This window comes from Athene cunicularia, assembly GCF_003259725.1.
Source record: "Athene cunicularia isolate RWA chromosome 21 unlocalized genomic scaffold, athCun1 chr21_part1, whole genome shotgun sequence".
Classification (NCBI taxonomy): domain Eukaryota; kingdom Metazoa; phylum Chordata; class Aves; order Strigiformes; family Strigidae; genus Athene; species Athene cunicularia.
Window position 1 is genome coordinate 2,972,542 of NW_020799127.1, and position 25,154 is coordinate 2,997,695.

Here is a 25,154-nt window from a genome sequence, read left to right on the forward strand (position 1 = left end):
TCCTGGTATAAACACCTGTTCTGCACCTCGACTTCCCTCTGGTCTGTGCTTGAAGGAGAGGGCAAAAAGGTTAACTACTGAAAAGAAAGAAAGGTGGGTGAAGGTCTATGTCTTACGTGGATTTAGCGTTTGAGATCAGGAAGCTCAGAGCTGGGGAGTTAGCTCTTAAAGCTGCTTATAGATGTCAGCTCTTGGTGTGATCTCAGCGCAATTATGAACTTGGCAGCATTTGCTCACGTTTTATCAGCAGACAGTTTCTCTGGATGGATATTGGTTTGGTTTAAAATACTTTATTTTTCTTTTTAATGGGTAGGATCAGCAGTTGGAATTAGTGTCCATGAAGAAAAATGTACAAATAGTAACTCGTGTCATGCTAGAAGACCTAAGAGCAAGCACTGTGAGTAATAGATCCTCCTGGCACAGCACTACCAAGGTGGTCCCATTTCAGGTTGACTCAGTGTTGCACACTGAGGCTGGAACAGGGTAGGGAAGCCCTTAAGAAGCATTATTGGAAACTAATACAGGTAGCAAGTAATCAGCATGAGTAGAGATCAGCTTTATACTGAGCTAGGTCAGAAGGAATATTTTTATCCTTTTAGATCCAGTATTGTGTTCTTGTATTCTACATGTACCTGTCTGAACTCGGGGTGTAAAGATGCTGTCTCTGCGTAATCCTCTGAAGACTCATAGTGCAACTGCTGTTATACCACAAATAAAGACGTATTCTGGCACAGAAGTAGTGCTAAATATAATCTTCACATTTCTGGGATGTTTACCTCAAAGACTGTTTCCGCCATACTTTGAGATTAAAAGAAATCCTGAAAAAATGTATTGGCACACACAGGGTTATTCAGAGAGCCCAGAACTGAACATTTGCAGAGGGGAAAACATTGCTGGTGGCATTCTCTCTGGTATTTGCGTGGCTGTCTCGGGGGCTTGACCTTACCAAAAAAAGGCTGGGTGGGGAGTCTGGCCCTGCAAATGGTGGTTTGCTTTTCCTTTATTTTCTTTTTTTTTTTCCCCTTCCCCTCCCACCAAAACTATATGCAGTCACAAATTTTTTGCTACATCATTATTTTGATAGCCGGTGGTTTGTACTGCTAATTGTCCATTGTTGGCCAAGGGCCTTGAAGCAACAGTTGTTAGGAAAGGTGAGTCACCCTCCAGGTCAAGGCAAATGTTTGCTGTCGCTGTGTCTGGAGTGTTGAGGGATAGCTGGTATGATAGATTTCTCCTGTTAGTGTTTCTCTGCAGCTGCAGCATCCAGGGGACTTTTTTTTGCTGTCAGTGTGCAGAAACAATTGTTCTGTAGCTCCTGTACACAATCCTTGTCCTTTGGGTGACCCATTCATTTATCCATTTGTAAATGCACATGAAAGCTGTTTACTTCTCTCATGGCCTTTTAGTAGTTTTGAGTCAGACCCGAGCAGGCCTGAGGTGCAAGGTTATTCTTATCCATGGAGAGAACTCTTTGTGCTGGGCACATTGCTTGGGCAATAGTGTGTCAGCTAGAGAGGAAACCAAAAACCAAAACAACCCCAAATCCCCCGCAAAACCAAAAGCCCCTTGTGATACTGGAGTCCGGCTGCGTTGAGGCAACGTAACTGTACAACAGGCCATTAATAGAATTGATATAATGCGGTAGGCATGCGTCTCTTATGTAACTGCAGTTTGCTCCAAGATTATTTTTATTTCTCTACTAGAATGTGCTGTAGCTCTACTGAGGAAAATAGCGCAAAAAAATTATTTTTTTCCCCAGTGTTTGTCAGTGGTTAATGAGTAACCTTTTTTTTTTACTGTTTTTGGCAAGCCTCCTTTCATGTGATTAACGCTGCACTCTTACCGATGAGACACGTGCAGAGCTGGTCACAGTGTGAGGAACCAGCCCTACGTACACATCTGGTGCCGTTTGCTCCTCACAGTCTCCCACTTCAGGAAATCTGCTGATAGAGAGCTATGTTCAGTCACACCGATCTGTCCCCTCTGATCAGGAAACATTTTCTCAGCTAGGTAACTGTATGGTAGTGCTGAGGCAGATGGCTTTGCGCTGGCCCAATTATTTTTAAGGCTGTTGGAGCTTTGGGCCAACTACCAGTAGGCTGTAATACACAGCCTGTAATAAAGTTGAAGCAGTAATACAAGTGGGGAATCGGAAGGGTTTTGGTCCTAGTCCTGCATTTGATAAAACTAAGCATCATACCATGTACTGATTCAGAGCCTGAATTTTGCAGAAGTCTGGACTGGAATGCAAAGCGCTGGGCAGAGCTGTTGTTTTCCCAGAAAAATAAGACTGTGAGTTCCTTCGCTGTAACAACTGTGCTTTTAAGAATAGAGGAGTTTGGAGTATGGCTATCAATTTTCAGTATAAGTTTCAAAGAAAAGTATGAGTATGGATGTATATATTTGGGGGGAGTGTGTATTAAAAAATATATAAGCATACACACTGCGTGCTATTATTCTTCGTAAGGAGCCAATTGTATAAGTGGATTTTGAGGAACTGTTGACTTAATCGTATTTTGGTGTCGTTTGTGGTGTTTTTGTTGTGGTGGTTTGTTGGGTTTTTTTTTAATATATTTGAAGAGTACACTCCTCGAAACATGGATTTTTAGACCTGGATACCAGAGGTGGAATCACTGTGATTAGTAAATAGAGGCATGTTCTTCTAAGAAGATTTCCTAGAGGAGTCACCATGGAGTGGTTCATGCACTGTAGGAAACAGCTCAGTGCTGTGCTGCAGAGAAAACAGAAGTTACAAATATATATATAGGTGGCCTAGGATCCTAGGAAGTAAGTACGTACGCTATTGATCAGAAAATAGATGAATGCTGAAAACCATCATGCACTGTAGAAAATGGGAGAGCAAATAGATCAAAACCTCCTTGTCATAAGGAAATGTTATGATTATTTTTCTCTTCTGAGATGTAGACCATTTAGCCACTTACATTCTCTCCACAAAAATGTAAGCACTGCACTTTTTTGGTAAACAGCCTTCACAACTTAAGCTGTTCAGATAGTAAGTATCATCTAGCTGATTTATTGGAAATTATTCCGGAGCAGAAGGAAGGGAAGGATGTTATTCACATCTTGCACACAGTTCACCTCATTTCGGGCATACCTCATATTGTATTTCCTGTTTCATTGCCTAGACTTTATTGAGAAATGGCCAAGTTTAAGTAGGTAACAGCATTGTTTATGATCCAGTAATGACTATAACAAAAGGTCTGTTTCAGCTTGATCATGCCATAGTAAGATGCATAAGGACATGTAGATCCTCACCCCTGGTTGGAGTCCAGTGTCAAAGAGTTACCAAACTTTTTTTTTTTTTCCAGTTTATTCTGGACAAAAAGTGATTAATTTCTCTTTTTCCAGAGGCAGCAAGTGGGAGGAGTAGATAAGGTGTCTGCCCACCTGTACTGTGCTAGATCCTGCTACCTGCTGAGGTCTGGCTCCAGGAATTACATTTGGTCACAAAGTTCTGTATTGGTGATGGGGTGTTTTCTGCCTCTTTAGCAGCACATGGTCCCTGGATCTTAATACTTCTGTATTACCAGCTTGTTTACCAGGAATACTGTTTCCTCAGCAAAAAAAGTCTTTCAGTGGCCTTGTCACATTCCTGTTAGCGATGAGCATATCATAGAGCTTAAAACAATATGCTCCAAAAATAGTAATTCTCCATGTTTTGATTGCTTTGTCAGATACAGAGCAGCAAAACGGAGGTTTGCAGCCACAGCTGTGGATTTAGGTCAGAACAGAAAGGACTTTTGTAGTTCTGCTTGTCCAGAATTGCTTCTAGAATAAAATGACATCGCCATCTGTGCTCTTGTGTCTCTTTTGCACATTGAAAACCTGCTTACCTCATTCAGTCACAAGTCTGTCTCATTTTAGTGACAGCAGAACGCATGGGTCTGGGTAAGTGTTAGAAATATTAGGATGCATTTTTCGCACATAAAATTATATTAATACCTGAAGTGCCATTTTTCTCTAAGTGTTTTGTTTGACTTAACGCTGGCATTGCCTAGCTTGGGTAGGTGACACATAGTGTGAGGTGTTGCTATAGCACAAAAGCATTGATCAGCCCTGCTGGTCATCCAGATGTGTGGGAAAGATCACTGGATTTTATTTTACAGGATGTGCTTTTTCTTCTCTTTTTCTAAGTTTAAGTAACTTATCACCTAGATTTCCTGCTCTTAAATGACTTCTGGAAAATCAGACCATCTCAAACAGATGATCTGCGTGTCCAGTCAGAGACATGCAGTGTAAGTCTGGGTCTGACCTACACTGACAACCAACATTCGAGGGGGTTGTCCAGGTTTTACCTCACAGCAGAAATACATGATGTGAGAACAGTCTTGAATTGTTCTGCCCTTCAGGAGGCATGTGCCTAACTTGGAGAATTATTCATTCCTGTCCTCTATAGTAATTTTCTGTTCCTGCACATAATTAATGGTTTTGCAAGCAAGGGCACATGTAGAGTGTGGGTGGAATCAATTTATTGCACTTCTCCAGAATTACGGTGAAATAACTCTTATGTCAATAATCTTTATTTTACATTTCTTCAGTAGTAACTCCAGCAAGAAAACAAAGTTGGTCAGGGTAGGCAGAGAACAAGTTGTACAGTTCTCAGCAAAATATAGGTAAAATCAACACTAATGGGCTGAAACTCAGTACTGCTACCTCAGCCTACCATAGCATGGGTTATAGGGTTTTCGAAATACTACCTGCATTGTTGATTTAATCTTTATCGAGTCTGAAGGTTAACAGCTTTTCATAAAGACTTGAGCAAAGAGGCATGAAAAAGCATTGTCTTCCCTGCATTGTACTGGCTGTGTGCTGAAGACAATGGGCAGGGGGAGAAAGCTGTGTTACTGTCTCTGATCCGTGAATTTTTTCCTCCCCAGCTTCTGAAATGTGAAGACTGAATCTGCTTTCATTGCTGCAGCAATCACACCTCTCCCAATGAAACCAGGCTGAACAGGGTAAGCATGCTGTCCTCATCAGGCTCAATCTGAATAACTTTGCAGAATTTGGTATATGGAACTATTATATCGGCCTGACTGCTTACAGCTTGTGTGTGAGTTCTTAAGAATTGGAGTGAAAGCTGGAGACTTGCACTTACTCTCCACAGTCTCTGTAAACTATTTTTGAGTATGGCTCCTGGAATCTGCAAGTTATATTTATTCACTGAGTAATGATGTTAGTAGTGCCAATAGCAATAGGAAGTCCACAGTAAGAGTTCTGAAATTATACAAAAATAGTTGGGTTACAGCAATAAATAACATCATTTGTGCTTTTAAAAAAACAAAAGTTCTGATTCAATTTGGTTTGGAATGCTAAATGAGGCAATATGCTGCTTTCAGCTGTGCCTGTGCATCCCTCCCTGTCACCAGCACCGTGGATGTGCCCCTCGGAGAAAACCTGCCCTCGCCTCCAGCCACCGTGTTCCTTAACTAATCGTAACAAAACTCAAGTATTCAAGCCATTCTGCTGGAAATTCTCAACACAGAGCAATGAACTAGTTTTTATGCTCCTTCCCCAGCTGCTTACCGTCTAGGTATTTGCTGCATTGGAAAGAATTTTACAGAGGAGAGAAGCAGGGAACCTTGGTAGCAGAGTCCAACAGGACTGACACATTAAAGCACTGTTGAGCCAATGCACTTGTTGAATTCTACACTTTACTTCAAAATTATACAGAGCAATATACAAAAGTAATGCATTAAATCAGTTTCATTTGTGTAATGGACCTTTATGGATTTTGATTTCCAGTCACAGACCATACACACATCGACTGATACCACATTTTTGCCTTAGACAATAATCCTCTGCCTTTCACTTTATAAGAGTTGAGAACTGGTTTAATTCTAACCTTCAGTTTAAAAATAGTCCTGTATGCTTTTATGAAAGGATATTAAAAGGTAAACTAAGTTGAAAGTAAAGCTATAGTGGGGCTCTTTGCTTTGAGTCAAAGGTTTACAAAATAAGGCGTTCAGAATGTAGGTTACTCAGCAGTTTCAGGGGAGTTGTGTTTTCACACTTAACCCTTGCCCAGCAAAATGCCGTAGCACAAGCAGCCATTCCTCACAGCGCCTGAACTGTCTCCGGGATGCCAGCGTGAAAATGCAATTTCCTCATTTCTGTGAATAAAGGGATAGAAGTACACTCATTCCTCAATCTTCAGCTTGGTCCAAGTTGATGAGACAAATATTGATTTGATGTACAACATTTGAAAAACACGTTATTTTTTTATTTCGGAAATTTTAATTTTGAAGAGGTGGCTCTGAAGACAATGATGCAGTGATTTCCTTCCCCCCCAGCATTCCCAGTGCTAGCAGAATTCCACACCAATCAGCCAACTATATACGCTTACTCAGTCTGAGTGAGGGGAAAAACTAAACAATTTCAATTTCCAAGGCTGCTCACTTGGACTATTTTAAAAACAACTCGGAGGCAGGGGCCTTCAGAAGTGTGGACTTGTTGAGGTTTGAGTGCTGTATTCGGAAGAGAATCAGCTTCTTGTTTTCTAATATTTTGAAAACGTAATTGAATTAGTGAGTCCTCAGTGCAATATTTTACAAAATGCAATTATTTTTCTTAAAAACGAGAATGACATCTCAGTGGAACACTAGGTAAACGTGCATTTAGCTGTACTAGTGATTTAAGAAAAAAACCCAAAACCCCAACAAACAACCCCAAACAATGCACCCTAATCACATTGGTAAAGCTCCAAACTACTGGATGTCTGTGCTCCAACAGCTGCAATTAACTCTTAATTTTCTTTTATTTTTTAAACTTTTATCTACATTCCTGCACTGTGAAAATCATCTTTCTCAAGAAAAAAAGAGAGAGAAGGGCTAGTTTCAGGTAGTGCAGTAAGACTCAGTATAGCTCCTTTAATTTCTTTACACAGTAAACAGACTTCTATTTATACCAACACCCTGATCTGTACTTTCTTATTTACATGAAACACTTTTACATATATACATGTTAGCAAAATACAGGGCTTCTCCCAGAACAAAATGCATTTCAGCTCTATCTTTGTTACACAACTAATACTTTTTTTTCTTAAAAAGAAAGCCCACCTCACTTGTTTCTTATGCACAATGATTCCATTTAGCTAAATACTCAAACTGTATTTCTTTCCTTCTCATGTAGTACTCTCTTTAGTTACAGAATACCATCAGTTCCCAGTAGATACTTGCAATTCACTGTGGCAGTAAGGAAGAGGGTTCAAGAGTCCAGCTCTAATTGTTCTTGATTTTCACTGAGTCTTAACATAAGCTGTTGTTCATAATAAAGGCTCTTTGCATAGTTTATTTCTTGAGATAGCTTTACTGCAAGAACTTCAGATTTCACTTTCACCTGCAAAGAGAAACGTGATTTTTCTTAATGTGGTACTGCCATCATTTAAAGCTGAATACATTTATTTTTTTATTACTTCATTAACTGAGGGGATTAGGTTTGAGGTCTCCTGTAAAGAACAGAAATCTTTCAGTGGAGATTCCTTCTCAGTGCTGAAACTGAAGTAAGAGAGAGAGGGAGAGACAGGTAAAGAGTGACAGGTATCTTGGGATGAGAGCAGAAACATCTCGCAGTATGTGAAGTTATGTCCTTTGCTTCCCCTCCTTCCTTTTATCTGGCTTGTCTGTTTGGAATGTAAACTGGCTTGGGTCAGAGGTGAGCTTGTACCTTGCCTGTCAAACAGACCCCTGAGCAACTACTGTAATGGAGAAAAAAAGCCCTGTAATGGGTTTTAGAAGTAAGAGTTCTGATTAACATAAACACTCTTTCCAATCTTAGATACTTTGCAGGAAAAAAATACTACATAGAGGAGGACAAGAGTAAATAGACAGCAAAGTACTTATGTTTTATGTATGCATTGTAAAGTTAAAAGCATTTCTCAGGTAAATATACATTTCCTACTGTAACTCTTCTGCCTGCAGGAATATTTTAGGTTTTGCCTTCAGCTTTTCTCAGTGTAGGCAGCAAGTTCTATTGTTGCCTAAACTTTTTCAGAGGCAGCTATTTTACTGCTGACACAACTAAATTTTCATTGTTATGCAGCACAGGAAACCAAACACTAATAACTACAAACACTTTTAGGCCTGCAGAAACCCCCGCGTGGATGAAACAATAGGTGCTAGATCCTTACCATTGGCTTTTGTTGTGAGGGGCCTGGCATTGCTACGCCACTACTTGTATTAACAGCTTTCTTTGTCAGCTGTATATACACGTTCCCGTGGTCTTTGGAAACAAGGCAATGGTAGAGATCATCATACTTGACTTCCAGGAAGATGGCCTCCCGGTCGGTGTAGTCGCCACTCTTCAGGAAATAAACAGCTTTGGATGAAATGAGAACACAATAGCTAAAAAAAAAAAAAAAAAAAAAAGTACTCACTTGAAGCTAAAAATAGTAAACTAACAAATGTCTTCACCTGTTATGTTTTGAGTGACCTTTAGAAGTCTTTCAGAAAAATTAATAGCGTAACATGTACAGTTCATCTGTATTTAATTTAAACTGTTCTAAAAATCCAGCCGATGAAGTACCCTCTCACCCAGTTAAAAAAGATCATGCTGTAAATCAAATATTAGTGCTAAATGCCTGGCTTCTAGCCTTGGCCATTAAAAGGCCATATAAGAATATCCTTTAACGAGAGTTAAGAAGAGTAATTTCCTTGCACTGGAACGCTGCAAGTCCTAATGCTGAAGTTTAATTGTAACTAACTTCAGTTCCGTAGCTGATATGGGATTGGTCTGTAGACATTTATGACAAGAGCATTATCCTACACATTGTAAACCCACTGGGCTTCCTTTTACCACACACCTCCCTTGCCTTTAAAAACAAAAAACAAGTTTAACCTGCTGCCTGATCAGTAGCTAGAAAAGAGAAATTAGCTGTTTAACACTGGGGTGAAAGGTTAAGCAGCAAGCAGGTTTCCCCAGAGAGATTAGTCTGAGTGATGAATAGTAGAGGTAGAAATGAGTGAGGTAAGAATATTGAGAATTATGATGGCTGAAAAGGTTGATGTGTAAAATAAAGCAGTAAGGAATGCAGAAGTGAAAGGATACTTCACATACTAACGCTTCTCTTCCTCCTCTGATTTACTACTGAAATGAACCTCATCAGTGGGTTTTTTTTGAGATGCTGAAAAGTTCAGAAAATGAAATATGAAATCATACCTAAGGAAGAGTGCTAAACAGAGTAATACTGTTCTGTCAACAAGCATATCTGTGAAACTTAGATTCTCATCCTGTCAGGGAGGTTCAAACTTACTATTTTGTGAACCCATTGCTTTTACAAATCTTGTCTGCTGTTGTCCTCATACATTCTGCAAAATACTTTGGTGTATTTGAAATCAGTGAAGACTGTTGGTACTAAGAGTTCTTGTTAGATCAGAAAAGCTACCATCTCCAAAACAACCATCAGCTCTACCGATTAAGTAACACTTTGCACAAATTACTCTGAGCTATACCCAAGTAAAACCATGGAGTTTTAATAGCCAAAAATATTTCAAGAGGTCAGGTCATGATTTCTTTTTGTGGCATAAAAGAATCATGCCAGTACTTTTCTATTAATAGGCCTCTGAAAGATGGTCTTGTGCACTGAACTTGTCTTTTCCCTGCCTGATGCCTCCTAGCCATGTCAGCTGACAAATGCCCTTGCTTCCATGAACCTGAGAAAGGCAGACACACTTAAGTTGACAACTTCCATTTTCATTTAAGTGCAGAGATGAGCACAGCCATTCTAATAAAAAAAAGGCCTGTAATGTACTTTGCCCAGCTCTAACCTTGGATAAAACTAAGGCACAGGATAACTGAATTGTGTTCCTTCAAGTAAAACGACACAACCAAAACCAAGTATTTCAGCTTAGAAAACCCTCATGTGAAATATGAGGTTCCTATTTATGTTAACACGGTTACTGAAACTAGCACTTGCCTCTCGGTTTTCCATCAGAGTTAAAACACTTCAGGGTAAGGTTTTGTCTTTGAAATAAGTAGGATGGAGAGTGGTATTTTTTATGAAGTGTCATAGAAAACTTGATTTTAAAGTAGAGCAGCATTATAGTCTGCAGAATAAAAGTCTTCTTCTTTTGGAGAGGCACATAAAAGCAAGTAGAGTATTTTACGGGGCACATCCGTGGAGAGAACCGGAGCACTAAAGGCTACTATGAAGTTCCGTGGAAGCGACTGGGTAAGCAGACTACAGGTTTGTATTTTCTCCATAAAACAACAGATTATATGTATCTAGTTTTCCATACAAGATTTTTACTGGTGTCATGTATATATTTTGAGGAATGGAAGCAGAGGACAGTGATTTAATGGTGAAGCACAGAAATATTAGCTAATTTGTAGTTCAGGCTCTACATTTTGTTCTAAGTTTGAGTCATGCATCATTACCCATTTTCTCTTGCCAACTGTTACTTTCTTCTCTGTGTCTAGTTCTCAAAATGGGTATTTAACCTTTTAAGATACTGCTTCAAGACACTTTTTTTTTTTTACACCCATACTTTTACACTATTAAAAAAAAATCTCAAATTAATAAAATGAAAAATTAAATGAAACATGATCCAGTAGAACAAAGTAGAAGCAACCAGATCTCTGGAGAATTTGTGGGTTTTTTAACAACATCAGGAAGTAATTACACAATATTTTCCAGAAGTGAAACAGTGAGCCTAACTGGAAAAAAATGTGGAAACATTTAGTTAGAACAGTAGAGCAAGGTATTAAACCCCCTTTTATGGATTTAACTCTGAAGGAAAATATGCAAATAATCAGGTCTTTAAATGTGTTTCTGATTATGATACTAGGATAAAAGTCAGAGGCATAATTTTGTACTTATTTTCCATGACAAGAAACACTGTTTTCTTGTTGAATGATGTTCCTAATGGTGAAAGTCACCGTGAACAAACAGTGCGACTCGATGACAAAAGCCCACTGATCTGCTTATGAGGTACACTTGCAAAAAGCTGACAGTATTTTTTGGTCACAAATTCTCTTTTTCAGTTCTCCCTACCTAACAGCCAGACTGTATATGCATGAAGACTCTTAAGTAAGATTAAAGCAGAGCAATGAGAGTGTGAGATCACAGGGCCACAAGCAAGGGGCAGATTACAGACTCTTCCTCACAGGCAGCTGGAGGCAGCCTGCAGAGTGGCCCATGGTTTCAGAGCTGGGTCGCTGGCACCGCTGAAGACACCGCACTGAATCAGTACCTCCCTCTACAGTCTGAACCACCTTGCCTTGGCAGATAATCTGATGGATGACAGATGCCAGACACAGTATCTTACACCTCCACTGCAAACAGCTGTTCAGGTAACTGTGGTAGAGCTCAGGTTAAGGAATGAATTATGCCTTAAGACCCCAGTCCAACAAACTGGTCTCTTCTACCTAAACAGTTCTATGATTCTATAGGAAAGACCTCTAAGATCATCAGGTCCAACCATTAACCTGGCACTGCCCAGTCCACCACTGAGCCATGTTCCTAAGCACCAGGTCTTTTAAATACCTCAGGATGGCAACTCAACCCCTTCCCTGGGCAGCCTGTTCCAGTGCTTGACACCCCTTTTGGTGGAGAAATTTTTCCTAATACCCAGTCTAACCCTACCCTGGCACAGGCTGAGGCCATTCCCTCTTGTCCTATTGCTTGTTCCTTGGTTCAAGAGAAACTCATCCTCCCCCTCTTTGCATCCTCTTTTCAGGCAGTTGCAGAGAGCAGTAACGTCTCCCCTCAGCCTCCTCTTCTCCAGACTAACCCCCTCCAGTTCCCTCAGCTGATCCTCACAGGACTTGTGCTCTAGAGCCTTCACCAGCCTCAGTTGGACACACTCCAGCACCTCAGTCTCTTTCTCATAATGAGGGGCCCAAAGCTGAACCTGGTATTTGAGGTGTGACCTCACCAGAGTCGAGTACAGGGGTGGGAACAAATGTACCAATACCTTTCCACACGTTCACTCTCTATGCGTTTTTTTTGCTCGTACTCTCAAACCTGACCACTAACAACATTTATGCACTGTTTCCACTTGCTTTCATGAACCCATATCCAGGGCTTCAAATGTGAATGCACCTTTAGTGTATTACCCATTCAAATTATTCAGTATCGACTTCTCTGGAGAAAAAAAAATAATAATTTTGCAGGTTATTTTGGTCATTAACTGTTAACAGCCATAGCTTGGGAGTAACATGTACAACAGACATCCAAGTTAGCTTCTCTCACATGTAAACCAGAGCCACTTCAGTTCACGGTCTGTGCAGGACTGGTGGTTTATGGAGTGCTGTCGCAGAACCCCTAGCCACTCTCCTGGGCTTGGGGCTGTGAGAAGTAGAAGATGAGGGACAGATAAGGGAAGAGATACTCATTCTGCTTGTGTGAATGTTACAGAGGAGGAAAAGTACAGGCTTAAAACATGCACTTGTTTAATCACTGCAGGTGGAGGGGCGGAGATGTGTTAATGCATGTTAAATGGACTGATGATTACTTAGAAACTCACTGAGACTTCATCTTTTGTAATGATAAAAGGGGACCAGGACTCAACAAACCAAGGCCCTGATTCTTCCACAGCCTGCAATGGCACTTCCCAACAAGTGTGACAAAAGGGCCCTGAGGCACCTGCAGTGGTTTGTGGACAGGCCACTGGGGAAGTCATCAGGCCCTGACGGGCACCAGGAGAAAAGCAGTGAAGTGTCTGTGTGCGCACGCGCGTGTGTGTGAAGCTGTCGTAGTCCCTCTTCCCCAAAGACGTGAAGATGTGATGGCAGCAAACAGAAGTACTTGAAGTAACTGTGCAAGTCAGTACTTACAACTCATCCTGGATGTTGTCAGTCAGTTTGAACAGCTGTTCTTGTCCTTCTGCTTGACTTTCTAAATAGCGGGGCAAGAGCCCCTGAGGTCCTCTGCAGCAGCGTGGCTTTCTCACTCTCTCTGCCTGTGTCCTACATGCAAAATAGATGCAGAAAAATGACTTAGTGCAACAGCAGCACTTCTCCTTCCACTTAAACCCATCAGCACACAAAGTTATTTATTTTGAAATATGAGGTGTGACAAAGCCTTTAAAGACAAGTTCTTCACAAATACAGAATACAGATTCTGTAGTACTTGTTCTGGAAGACATGATGTCTATTCATATGGTTTTACATTTCAAACAAATGTCACCCAGTTTTCCTCTTCCTATTAATTTAGCACACCGCCCCTTAACTATAGAAGCAACCTAAACTAAGTATACTGTCTGCAGATTTTGGACTCTATTTATCAGCAGAGTTTTACTGATTTAACTGTTTCTTCTCACTTTGCTAGAGAAAATAAAGAGTGCATCAACCCAGACAGAACTTGCATTGATAGACAGTGTCAGTAGTTTGAAAACTGAAGGGTTACAGAAATAGGAACATGCGGTTAAGACAAGACCAAAAAAAAAAAAAAAAATCACAGTTAATTGTAGTCTCTGTAGTAGGGTTTAGCATACTTTACTTTTCTTGAATGTCTATTAGAAAATGACAATAATAAAAAAAGACACACATGTGTGGCCTAAGACATCAGAGTTTGATACTGGCCACAGTGCTAAAGAACTGCAGGCTAGTTCCTCCCTTTGCAGTATTTTGTTAAAAAATAATATTCTGAATTCCTTTAAGCTTTTGGAACGCCCTACCCCTGAAGAATTGTGTTACAGGCTGCTGAGCCCTGCTTTATTCTGTCCTTCCCCAGCAGCATCACTCAGGTCTGCTGCATGCTTTTTCCTGTCTCTTTGAGGCTACTGCTGTTACTAATTTTCCAAGTCAAACGCACCACTTTTGATTAGTGCTTTCTACTTCCCATCTTGGTTCTTTGTAAAGATCTGTACAATGAGCTGCTTCTATCCTTTTTGATCAAAAGACAGGAAAAAAATCCCATGTAACAACGCGTTTTCTTTTTAAGCTGCTTGGCAATAGCACACAAGAGTACTTGCCTTCTACGCTTTGTTTTCTGCAGATGTTTTCTCTGGAGCCTTGTTGCTTTGTTACCTTTCCCTTTCAGCAGTCCTGTCCCACACTTCAAGCCTATGCAACTTTTTACATTTGTTTTCCTTGGAGTCTTTGGCACCCCTGCCTTTTAATGGTGACAGACTTCTTTTTTTTTTTTTTTCCCCCTTCCCTTCTTGGCTGCAGTAACTGTTACTGGAACAGATCTCTTACATGTCATTCCTGACTGCGTATCATCTTTGCTGCTCTCCCATTGGTGACGGGCCTCTCCGTGCCTTTGGCCAGCGTCGCTCTCTCTGGTATCAACAATGTATTTTGCAAACAAGGTAGAGAAGCCAAAGATACTGGATTTCCATCACAGCAGAGAAAAACATCAGCCAATTTGTATTTTTAATACGTGACGACTGTCTGCTAAGTTCTGATTTTGTTACTGAGATTATTACATCCCTGACCTGTGTAACAAATTACAGTGGCTCGGCAGTAGCGCTTATCGCTGATCCTCTTTGAGAGAAACTTCAGGAGAGACAAAAAGCTCTTGACTTCACTTCAGCTGAACTATGGTTATGCTAAGATGAAAAGTCAGTTTGTCAGCAGGGAGGATGAAATGAGAAGTGGAAATTCTCCAACTAAAAGAATGTGAAACAGCGCAGGGGCTTAAGGAACCATAACAAATGTTGTCATTAATAGCACCAGTAAAATGTTATCAGTCAGATTTTCAGTTTTACTGCTGCTGACAGATGTTCTCACTGCTTTACCTGTCCTGCTGCACTGCTTTCGCTTTTGGTTAGAAGTTCCTTAGTTAGGTACAGTGTTAGGCACCCAAGCTAAAAGAGGCCAGTATGGAAATTGCCATTTCCTGCACAAAGGTACTTAGTTTTCCTCATTTGCCAAGTGCAATGTCTTAAAACTGTATTCTTCTATCAGGAGCATTTCTCTGAGTCAAAATAACCTAAACAGTAGGTAAAAGATGACTTCCACAAACTATGTATGACTTAAAATTGTTCCACTCAGTAGCAGCCGTACACAGTGGTTAGAACTTCACTGTTCAGTACTGCGACTCTGGGGCAAGACACCTCTTTGCCCCTTAGATTTTTTTAGATATAAACAGGATTCACTGTACCAGGTACGGTTAAATGATGGTATTGTTATTGTTCTGAACCTACACCAGAGGTGAACAAGTAAGTGCCTGTTTTATCTATTAGGTTCTTACAAAGTAGTAAACAGAAGTATGCATTTGCCTTTGTGAAATGCAAAATGTCGAGGTAAAGTTCCAGCAAAATTAAAGAGTTCCAACCAGTGTAATTCACATCTTGCTGCTTGTCCTCCTTTCTAACTTCCAAAAGCAGTAAAATGGCAAAATTTCACTTACCCAAGAAGCCCCCACTGGCTGTTAAACCTCTCTACACCACCTGTACTGTCTGTTGATAAGTTTAAACAGTGAATGTCTGAAGTGTAATGTGGTTTTTAATGAACTGTTGGCTGATCAGTAACTTTTTACTTGGACACTTCCCTGTTATGCATTCAGGCAAGTTAGACAAACATCTGTATGGAAGGTGAGCAACAACACTGCACAACGGCTTCTACATTAACCGTCTTTAAGATGTTCAGCTGTGCTAAGTCCTCTAATATTCTGTAGCACCATGATAAGAGGCATCAAAAGCACTGCAGGACTACTGCAAAAACGAGTAAAGAACAGGGCCCTTTAATCAGACCTACTCCATAGAATATCGGTGAACGCTGCTGTCTAGCTTAGAGGCAGGTAAGAGATAAAGTACTTGTGCTGAACAAGTACTAGGCACCACAGTGAATTTCTGGAAGGCTCGGCCATTTCTGAGTTGCGAGTTTGGCTGCGGTTGTTTTTAGGTTTTATTCTTAAAAGGAATAAGTCCTTCAGAGTACAGTGCTTGCTGTCCCCACTGCCCCATGCTAAAATATTCATCCTGGTGATAAAAGATAATTGTCATCTTGGTGATAAGGTCATCTGCTTTTCAACTAAGTGCCACAAGTGTGAGCATAAATTACATTGATTTAGTCCATCACCCCTTGGCAAATGGGTCTGTTTGGTCTGGACAGCTAAAAACATTCCACACGAGTTGATTTTTTTAATCTAAAAATTTGTTCTACTGTCTCAAGTTACGTTCTGTAAATAATAAGCAACACTGATGAAATACAAAAAGCTGAAGATTTGTAAAGCAGAATGAACGGTGGTGTGCCCACATCTGTGTTACATTAAACATGCACTCAACAGATTTGCTGATTCTTTTTTAATAAGCAGACAAAGGCAATACAAGACAGAAATGCCCTCACGTCTACTAGTCACAGCAGGGAAGAGTGCTGCTGAATGGAGACACAAAGAGATTGGAAATGGTGTCAGAAGGTTGAGGCCACACTCCAGTTCTTCACTGTTCAGACAAAGCTGAACGCTGGAGAGTCTCATTTCAGATGACTGTGTGCGCACTAAAACCAGTTAACAGTGTTAATTGCTTGGCTTTTGCTTAACACTTCACAGAATTCCTGTGATTCAGTTGCCCAGTTTTAAGCTAGAAGTTTCATAATCAAACCGATCATTGACCCGTTGATGTAAGGAAGTTGTTCAGGTATTGGTGATAATTATATACCAACTTAGACTGAAAGAAATAGAAGAGTCATCACATGTTTTACAGAATTACTTGTCCCTTCACCCCACATTCACCCCATCAGGTACCCAACAGGTTTACACTATCAGGTACGTTGATGTGGTTCTTGCTGAGTACATAAACACACAAGGTTTTGAGAACAGTAACTACTACTCATTTTTGAGTATCTTTTGGACCTAAAAAATTTCCTTGAAGAGAACCTAGATTGCTTTGTCAAAAACATAAAAAACCCCAAATGGAAGGTATGAAACTTTGTGTACCAACAGATGATAGTCTGTGAAAACGAAACACTGTACTTCTAAAGCTATATACAAATTTACATCTTTCAGTTTCCTCGGTATCACACCCAGACTAATTATTCAAAATAAAACAACTTTAGAAAATTTAGCAACAAGGAAAAGCCCTATGACCAACACAGTGATCACTGCAACTTTTCATGTAAAACATGTATCTGGAATTTCTAATCTGTCCTCTTGGTCAGAGAGCAGCGCTGGCAGACACAAACGTGTTCAAAAAGCCCAACTTAAGCACACATACACAGATTTTGAGTCATAATGGGAGGAGCGCAAGGGCACCCCAAATCCTGCACAAACAGCAGCTCTAAGTGCAAGGAGATGCCATTCTGGCATCTGAAACCAGTATTTAAGGGAAGAAGCTCTTCACCGAGACTTCCCCTGCTGTACTGCCCATCCCCAAAACCCCATGGCCGCCCACACCGGTGTGCAAGTCAGCCACGTAAGCCCTCCAGGGAGATCTCTGGCCACAGCGCTCTCCCCACACTCTCTAGCAATAATTTTCTTCAGCTAGACCCAGTTCTTGCTGCCAAAACTTCCAGCAACTGCCACCAACATGTCGCATTCATAATGGTGTTCCAGTTTAATAACCTCATTGTACCAACTCGTTTAGAGCAGTAACTTACTGGTTCTGGTATAGCTCAAATTCTGTCAGTGTTTCCATTGTAAACCTGTTTTTTCAGGTTTGCATAAAATTTATTGATAAAAGCCTGCTCTGGGCTATAACTTGGCATACTGACTTTTAGCCTGGGAACAATTTTTATCCCCTTGAAATAATTATAAAACAACCTTAGTTCAAACAAAGGAAAATTGGCAGGTAATATAAGCCTATGAAACAATTCAATTGCTGCTAGTATTTTGAAGAAGCAATATCAAACCTGTTACTTACTTGGCTCTGGAAAAAGTCTGCTTCATAAATACAGGGAGTGCTTTGTCTAAGGAGGCTGTAGTGCATTTCAGACATTAAGTGTTTTAATCTGATATGTTAAAGGAGGAATAGTCTTACCTCCTCTATCATAAAATACACAACTAAAATTCCTGCTACACTTGCTTGAGTTTGACCCTAAATTGCACCTGCAGCCCTCTGCAAGTATCACCATCCCATGTGCATCATTTCCACAAAACGCAGATGAAGACAGTCCTTGTCTCAGAGTGGTGTAATGGGAGGACACGGTGTAAAGCAGACTCAGAAGTGCCAGAATCAATTAAATGCTGAACACTGTATACCTTAACAATGAACCTAGAAGTTCAGCCATCACAGCAGCAAACACCACAGGATCACAAGGGCAACAAATGACAACCAAGGTATGCCATTCCTGATACGGTCTGTATTTCATATCACACCTCAGCAAAACACTACAAATCCCCAGTTTTCACGACTCTTTCGTCACCGGTGTACTCACTTGGTACTTTTGTTTCAGATGTTGAACCCTTGCGATAAGCAGCAATGTCCCCAGCGTTTACTGAGCACAAGGGCACAGCCAGCCTCACTTCTTCTCTGTGCCCGAGAACATTAAATGACTTGGGCCTCATTTCCAAAAACCCTATGGCGATCTCAATTTCGTGTGCCATTGTGACTCTGCAGGCAGCTGGTAATGCTGTATTTCACAGGGTAAGTACAGTTGCCTCCTTCCCAGGGTTGGACTCTGGGGGTGCCGTTCCCAACAGGCAGATAATTTCTTGAAGACCTGACGCCTGAACCTGGAGAGCTGGCACAGCTCTGATGGAATTCATTCACCGGTTCAGACACAGATGCTTTTAAGGTGTGTTAAAAATGCACACGCAGCGCAGTCAGTTTGAGTGTTGGATTTGGCATTAGAATGTCTCAGTTAGATGCAAGAATGTGTAAAATCATGAGCCAGACAGCTCCCTGCTGACTGCATATCTGAGGAAGCTTATATGCACCGTTTATTCCAGCAAATGCATGGAATATATTGTGCTTGTTAAATGTGTTCCCAAAATGCTAGTTTCAGGCAGAAACATGCAAATAAATGGTGCCTGGGGTTAAAACCTCCCACTTACAGTCAAATCCCTCCTCTTTTGAGGGATCTACCAGCTCAGATGTCGAAGACCTTTATCTGACCTAATATACTTTTAGGAGAACTACAGCATGCTGAAGAAGCAGCTGTTTATCATGTAGGCTGTTCCTGCCAACTTCTTGGAGATGCAGCTCTTCTCCCTCCTTTCTTCTATATGCAAGATCAAAACAAAATTGAAAGCTATTAATTGGGTTTATGATTGTGTACAACCTCTTCAGACTCCAAAAGGAAGCAAGAAGAGCTTAAGACATCAAGAATCACTTCTTTAAAACCAGCAGAGCAGCAGATGGACTCAGCCAAATAGCACATTGTTACGACGTCCACGTTACCAATCCAGGATGCGCGTAAGGTGCACGCGCCCGCAGGGCACTGACACCAGTCACACTGTGCCTCAGCCAGTGTCCAGCCTCTGGCACTTGCTCCAGCTCAGACTGCGACAGCTGTGCAGCCAACGGACACTTTTTCAAGCACTTTGATAGCATCAAACTTAAGAAGTTAACAAAATGTAACGCTGCCATCTCAGTTTCCCGTTTCTCCCAGACTCTTCCTGTACTGATCACAGAGTGATGACTAGAGTTGTCACCTTCAAGTTTCCTGTCTCACAAATGTGTTGAAAAACACTCCCATTCACCTTCAAATTCAATGTAAAAGATACGGTTCTTCACAGGGATTTCTTGCAAACATCTATCTGAAAAACTGGAGCTGAACATGCCTTAGTGAAGATTAAAGTGCCCAGGGCCATAACGTTACTCTGCCTCAGGGCACAGCGTGTAGTCTCGAAACTTCTGAATACAGCCTGGGGACAGTGTAGCAGATGGACCATTAATTCTGTGCTCATGTTTATCATGGTCCCATCACAAACTATCCATGTTGGCCAAGCTGTGCCTGCCTGATGCACGTGCAAACATGGTCACCTTGAGCGTGACAGAAATGTTTCCATACTGTGCTCCTGCATTTCTGGGGAAGCAAATCCACTCTGGGGAAGAGAACAAACCAGGGCCCCCACCCAGCACCAGGACAGTAACTGTGAGGTGTGCATGAAGAGCTATGTGAAATGAACAGTGATGACTGCATGTATTTTCTCTTCAGACCCTCATATAGACTTTTCAGTTAGTACAATGAGGGCTGCAACAGGCACAGCAAAGTCCTCTGGCCCAGACTTATCAAAAGAAAAGCTGCTCAGAAAGTTTGTTTTGATTTTTAAAGTTAGCCGGTTGCAAGAGCAATTTAAATCAACTAGCTGTACTTACAAAACTGATAAAGAGCGTTCCACATGTTAACAGCAACATTAGGTGAAAAAATTATCTATAAAAATACCAGCCACATGCTAAATGAGGTGACATCAAGGCAATAAATAGCTCCATCTGTATGAAAGAGTTTGTAGAACAACCCAGAATACATCTCTGAACAAAAAAGTAACTATGGATAAAGCAGTACTGAAAAAAAAGTGCGCTGGATTTTTTTTTTTTTTTTTGAAAAAAAAAAAAAAAAAAGAGATTGGTTTTACATATTTTTCCCCGATCACTTTATAAATCTGCTGCACATTAGGAATCAGACACACGTGTATTTTTTTCCAAGTACAGAAAGCTGAAGGTTTACATTTCTAATAGCAACGCGACTATTTCTGAATGGCAGCCGTATATATTACATGCAGTGTGAGAGGGTTAAACAGGACAGCCTCAACTCTTTATAAACTTTTGCCCTCTGGATATGTACTCATTGGCTGCTGTACAAGACTTGAGCTGTATTACACGCCTTAACGATATGGTTCAACTGTCGGTCAGGCTCGGGGCCTGGCACTAGGCCAGACCGCAATCAATGGGACACAAACCTCCCCCTTTCAGATCATCACGAAGGCTCATATTATCTCCTTTTTGTCGTGCTGGTTAAATTTATGGAGCAGAACCCCGAAGCTGCATTCCTTGGCTTGGGCCGGCCCACGCGGGCCTCCCTTTGTTTGGTACTGTAAGCGAGGCGTGCTTTGGAGGATTGCAGGGTTGTTAGTTCAGGCACTGACTGTTTGCTCATGACTGAAATGAAAAGAGTTCAGTGGAAGGGCAAAAGGACAGCACAAGTGTAAAACCCCATCCCAGCAGGCCCTGGGCTCCCATCTACAGACTCCAGACGAGGACTGAACAGAAAACCTCACCGTTAATGACAAAGGGAAAAATCTGTCTAGTAACAGGTAAACAGCCCAGCGGTACGTTAGCACATACCTTGCCGCAAGGTCCCTTGCTTTCAAGTAAGCCTGTAATTACTACATAAATATGAACCTCAACTAATCTGGCTTAAAATACTGCTTAGAAGTGGTATTATTTTAAAGCAATGCTGTATCTTTTAATTTGAAAGTAAAACCTGCCAGTGCAAACAGTACTGCCTGACCGGCCGCGGGGTTTAATATTGTTCCCAATTTAAACGTGGAATAACCTCAGAGAACCTGATGCTGTGATGCGTGGGAGGATGTAGCAAGTAATTCTAGTAAGACACAAAACTAATGGAAATATAGTATGTAAAGATTTGCTTTTTGTATATAACAGGCATTTCCACCAGCTTTATATTTTGTCTCCAACTGGAAAAAGTCCACCTTTGGGTATGCTCAGATACTCTCTATTCAGAACTTCATTACTGTGGTGATGAAAGGCCACTTCTTGACACAGGTCACAAAATTAAGGATGTAAGGAAACCTTTAACGTGATCTCAAGACAAAATAACCTGGAGTGAAAGCGAACGGAAAGACAGCTTGAAAGATGGTGCTGCAAATACACCCAAGAGAAACAAATAAATACACAGAAAACCACAAGGACTCTTACTGACCGTGCATGTAATATATGGTACCCATGCACTCACTCGTCGGGACAGAAAATAGCTGTGCTTCCCCTCTTCACTGTCAAGACTATTCAAACGTACTCCCAGAAAGCTGCCCCAGACCTGCCGTACCAGACTTCACCCTTTGGCACAAGCAGCAGATGTTTCGGGACACGAGGTCACGCAGCCACTGCGCGGGTGAGCAGCTCCTGCCATTTGTGCTTCAGAAATACGTAAATAAACAAACGCTCTCTTCCTATTGCACTGCACCAGTTTCATCTTTCCCACTATTTTTATGAACTGAAAATACTAGTAAGAGGGCCAAAAGATATTATAAAAACCCACAGAATGCGTATTAAATTTTTTTCAATTCTGGGGATCAAGTCCGACTGGTTTAATGCCGTCTGCTGATTTGTCCTGGTACATTCCAACAGACGTGTCTGTTTTGAATAAAGCTTTTGTTCCTTTCTGGTGCACATACGCTTTCAACTTATCCCACCTAATTCTAAGCAAGTCGATTTGTGAATGGAAATTGTGAATACTTTATTGCCTGGTCTTTGATGACTTTTTAGTTTGTTCTCCTGATGCTAACGCAGGAATATAATTTTTTCTTTTTCCAAGTCTCTCCAATTCCATTCTATGAGATGTCACTACAGTCTAGTTAAATCTGCAGCTCTCTGTAATTGTTTCAACCCCAGAAAACCATTACATATACCATACCGAAACAGCAGCATCCCTTAGCAGAGAGAGTGCTTTCTGAGGAAGGAAGGATCTAAAAAAACACAGAAAAGCCAGAAAACAGGAACTGTACACCCTAGTAAAAGGTGTTCCTTTTACTTTTTGGCCTTGGTGTCCAAAAGCTTTTGCTGAAAGGTAAGATAATTAGACAAAATACAAAAGCTCTAGAAATACAACTATTCCCTAGGGAAATAAAATTTTCCTTTTAGTTAATAGCTAAACACCGTGAAGTAGCAGCCGTAGCAGCACCCTTTAACCAGGGATGGAAACATCCTTTCCTCTAGTTGTAACTTACCACGGCACTAGTAAATATTTTGGTTTTGTGGAGACTGTCACAGTAACGACTCTGTAGTCATTCATCTTTCTGAAATTATTTGTTGCTAATAACGAATGGACATATAAAGAAAAACATCATTTCACATTTTATGGTCAGCTAACTGCTCAGCATTATTCACTTTAATGTCTTCCATTTTCACTCATCTGTCCTCCCCTCACAACATCCCCTTCCAGTGCCTCTGCCCCTTCCTGTCCCTTAACCAACTGTCCGAATGCATCCAGAGCTTCTGCCCTCAAACGTCAAGTTAAACACAGATGTTTTAGCAGAAAATCTTTCTTTCTTACAAAACAGATGCTGGTATTTAGAATGACAGTTCAGTCCCTCATAAAGTCTCCTTTTTTAATGTTATGTTACTGATGGTGAACCCAGTGACCACAGAGTTTTCTCAAACCAGGCTTTTGTTGAGTTTTAACAGTAGGAATATCTTCTGCCATGGCAAAGCAAAAAGGCTTTAAACAAAAGAAGTTACACAAGTATTACCTAAAGGCTTAGCACTCCCTATTGGAATTTAAACCATCTACAACTTCGTTGCTAATAGGTAGGGTGCGTAAAAACCCACAAGTAAAATGCAAAGGGGAGCTCTAACGAACAGCCTCAGCAACTTTAACCCTTGGGCTTAAATAAGTGCCCTTTTACAAATAGGTAAGGCGTTTGCTTTCAGGTTTTCCTGTCTCAGACCCTGCTACTCAAAGTCTGGCTTGTAAGCTCCAGAGGCTAATCAGATGTAATAGATGTAAAACGTAAGACCTGTATGATTAAACATTGCCTAATGCAAGCCAGTAATTGCTTATTTTTTTTCTAAAACATCCTATTACTTAAAAACATTAATATACAGCAGATGTGAAAGTAACCACATCTATACAGTATTAATGAAATATTATGTTGCTGCTGTAGGTCCAAACACTGTGGGTTTTTTCTTCCACTCCTTCCAAATAGTTAAATTGAATCAAGTTCAAAAAAGGGGACAAAGACAACCAACTGTAAAGACAACAAATAGTCCAAATATAAATGGTATCTAGTAATGCAGATACCTAGCGATAACCTCCTGGAAACATTATTTGGGTGTAAAGCAAAGTGTTTGTAGCAATGTATAAAAAGGTGTTGTGTTTGGTTTTACAGTGGGGACCAATTTATGTCCAGTCAACCCTCTAAAAGAGAAAGGGAGAGGAATATATTAGGGCAGAGTTTGGATTCTTCACATCATCTGGACTTCTGTTGGGTGCTAAGCAGCTAACAGTGCTTTCCTACAATGAACAATGTATTGGTCTGAAAACTGTGACGTTACTGTACGTGCAGCTCCAGAATTATAGGCTCTACAGTAAAATACAGCTAAGTGAACTGAACGTTTTCAAGGTTCATCTTTCTTTTTTATATCCTGTGGATTAAAAAAAAAAAAAGAAAACATATCCGTTAGTTTCTTCAATCACGCAAAGAAAATCCTGCTTTACTGAGAAGAATGGAAGCTGTGCTTCCAAGTAACTGTCCTTCAGTTTTTTGTCCTAGAGGGGAAAGGCAAAGGGAGAAAACTGAGATGCCCAGCCTGTCAGTCTTGGAGGAGGGTGCAGGAAAAAAGAAAGAAAAGCTGCCTACTCCCATATTTCTCTCTCACACACAGAAGTTCTTGGGCTTAACTCTACTATCCTTCACTTCTAAAGTCAGATCACCTTGACGATTATATTTTTATTTCTTGAAATAGTAAGTTTTCTTAACTACGGACTGACTTCTTTAGGATTAGTCACTGTGTGAGTATGCAGAGATGCAGTGACATGTGGGATGGCACTGTGCTCCATCCTCAATTCTCATGATTTTAGGCACTCCAGCAGAGTTACTACATGGCTCAACTGCTTCAATTCCTTCCGTGGAGCTTAAGGGGAAAACAGACCAGTGGAGTGAAGATACAAAGTGATCTTGACAGGATTGCACTCACAGTCAAATGTAATCATTACTTGTGACTTTTCTGACAAAAAACCCTTATTAGTTTCTTGACGTCTAGTATGTGAGACTTGCTTCTGTGTAGTCTAGGAAAGACTGCACTTTTTTCTAATCTGAGTCATTCCTTTGGAAAATAATTTTGAATAAGGGCAAGAAAAAAAAAATCATTCTTACAGAAAGCTGTAGAAAAGCACAAGCACAACTACAAGCCAGATGTGTCTCATGGCAGTAAGAAGCACTCTTTGGACAGGCAAAAAGAATAGACAACAGTTTTCTGTTCATTCTTAAAGGTAGCTTCATTTATTTAGAAATTACTGTATCTTTGTAGTTAAGAAACTAAAATAGCCAAGGTGCATTTTCAGGAAAAAAAAAAAAAGTTTTGCAATGAAATTACCCATACCAAAGAGGAGAGGGCTGCTATTTGAAGAAC

At 40.7% G+C, this 25,154-nt stretch overlaps 1 protein-coding gene and 1 long non-coding RNA gene across 8 annotated transcripts in view; one reads left to right on the plus strand and one right to left on the minus strand.

Moving 5' to 3' along the window:
• Positions 1-3,323: 3,323 nt before the first annotated feature.
• LOC113487737 lies at positions 3,324-7,161 on the plus strand. Its single transcript, XR_003399834.1, has 2 exons — positions 3,324-3,483; positions 4,899-7,161. It is a non-coding gene; the product is annotated as an uncharacterized LOC113487737 (long non-coding RNA).
• Positions 7,060-25,154, minus strand: part of VPS13D (vacuolar protein sorting 13 homolog D) — a 103,499-nt gene continuing 85,404 nt past the window's right edge. For 5 of the 7 annotated variants that reach the window (XM_026862469.1, XM_026862470.1, XM_026862471.1 and 2 more), the window contains one exon: positions 12,737-12,924. In XM_026862469.1, the coding sequence (XP_026718270.1) occupies positions 12,789-12,924 (136 nt within the window). In that variant the 3' untranslated portion in view covers positions 12,737-12,788. Of the gene's footprint in view, positions 7,357-8,146; positions 8,388-12,736; positions 12,925-25,154 lie in introns of those variants that run through there. The other 2 variants (XM_026862475.1, XM_026862473.1) reach the window with 1 other exon arrangement.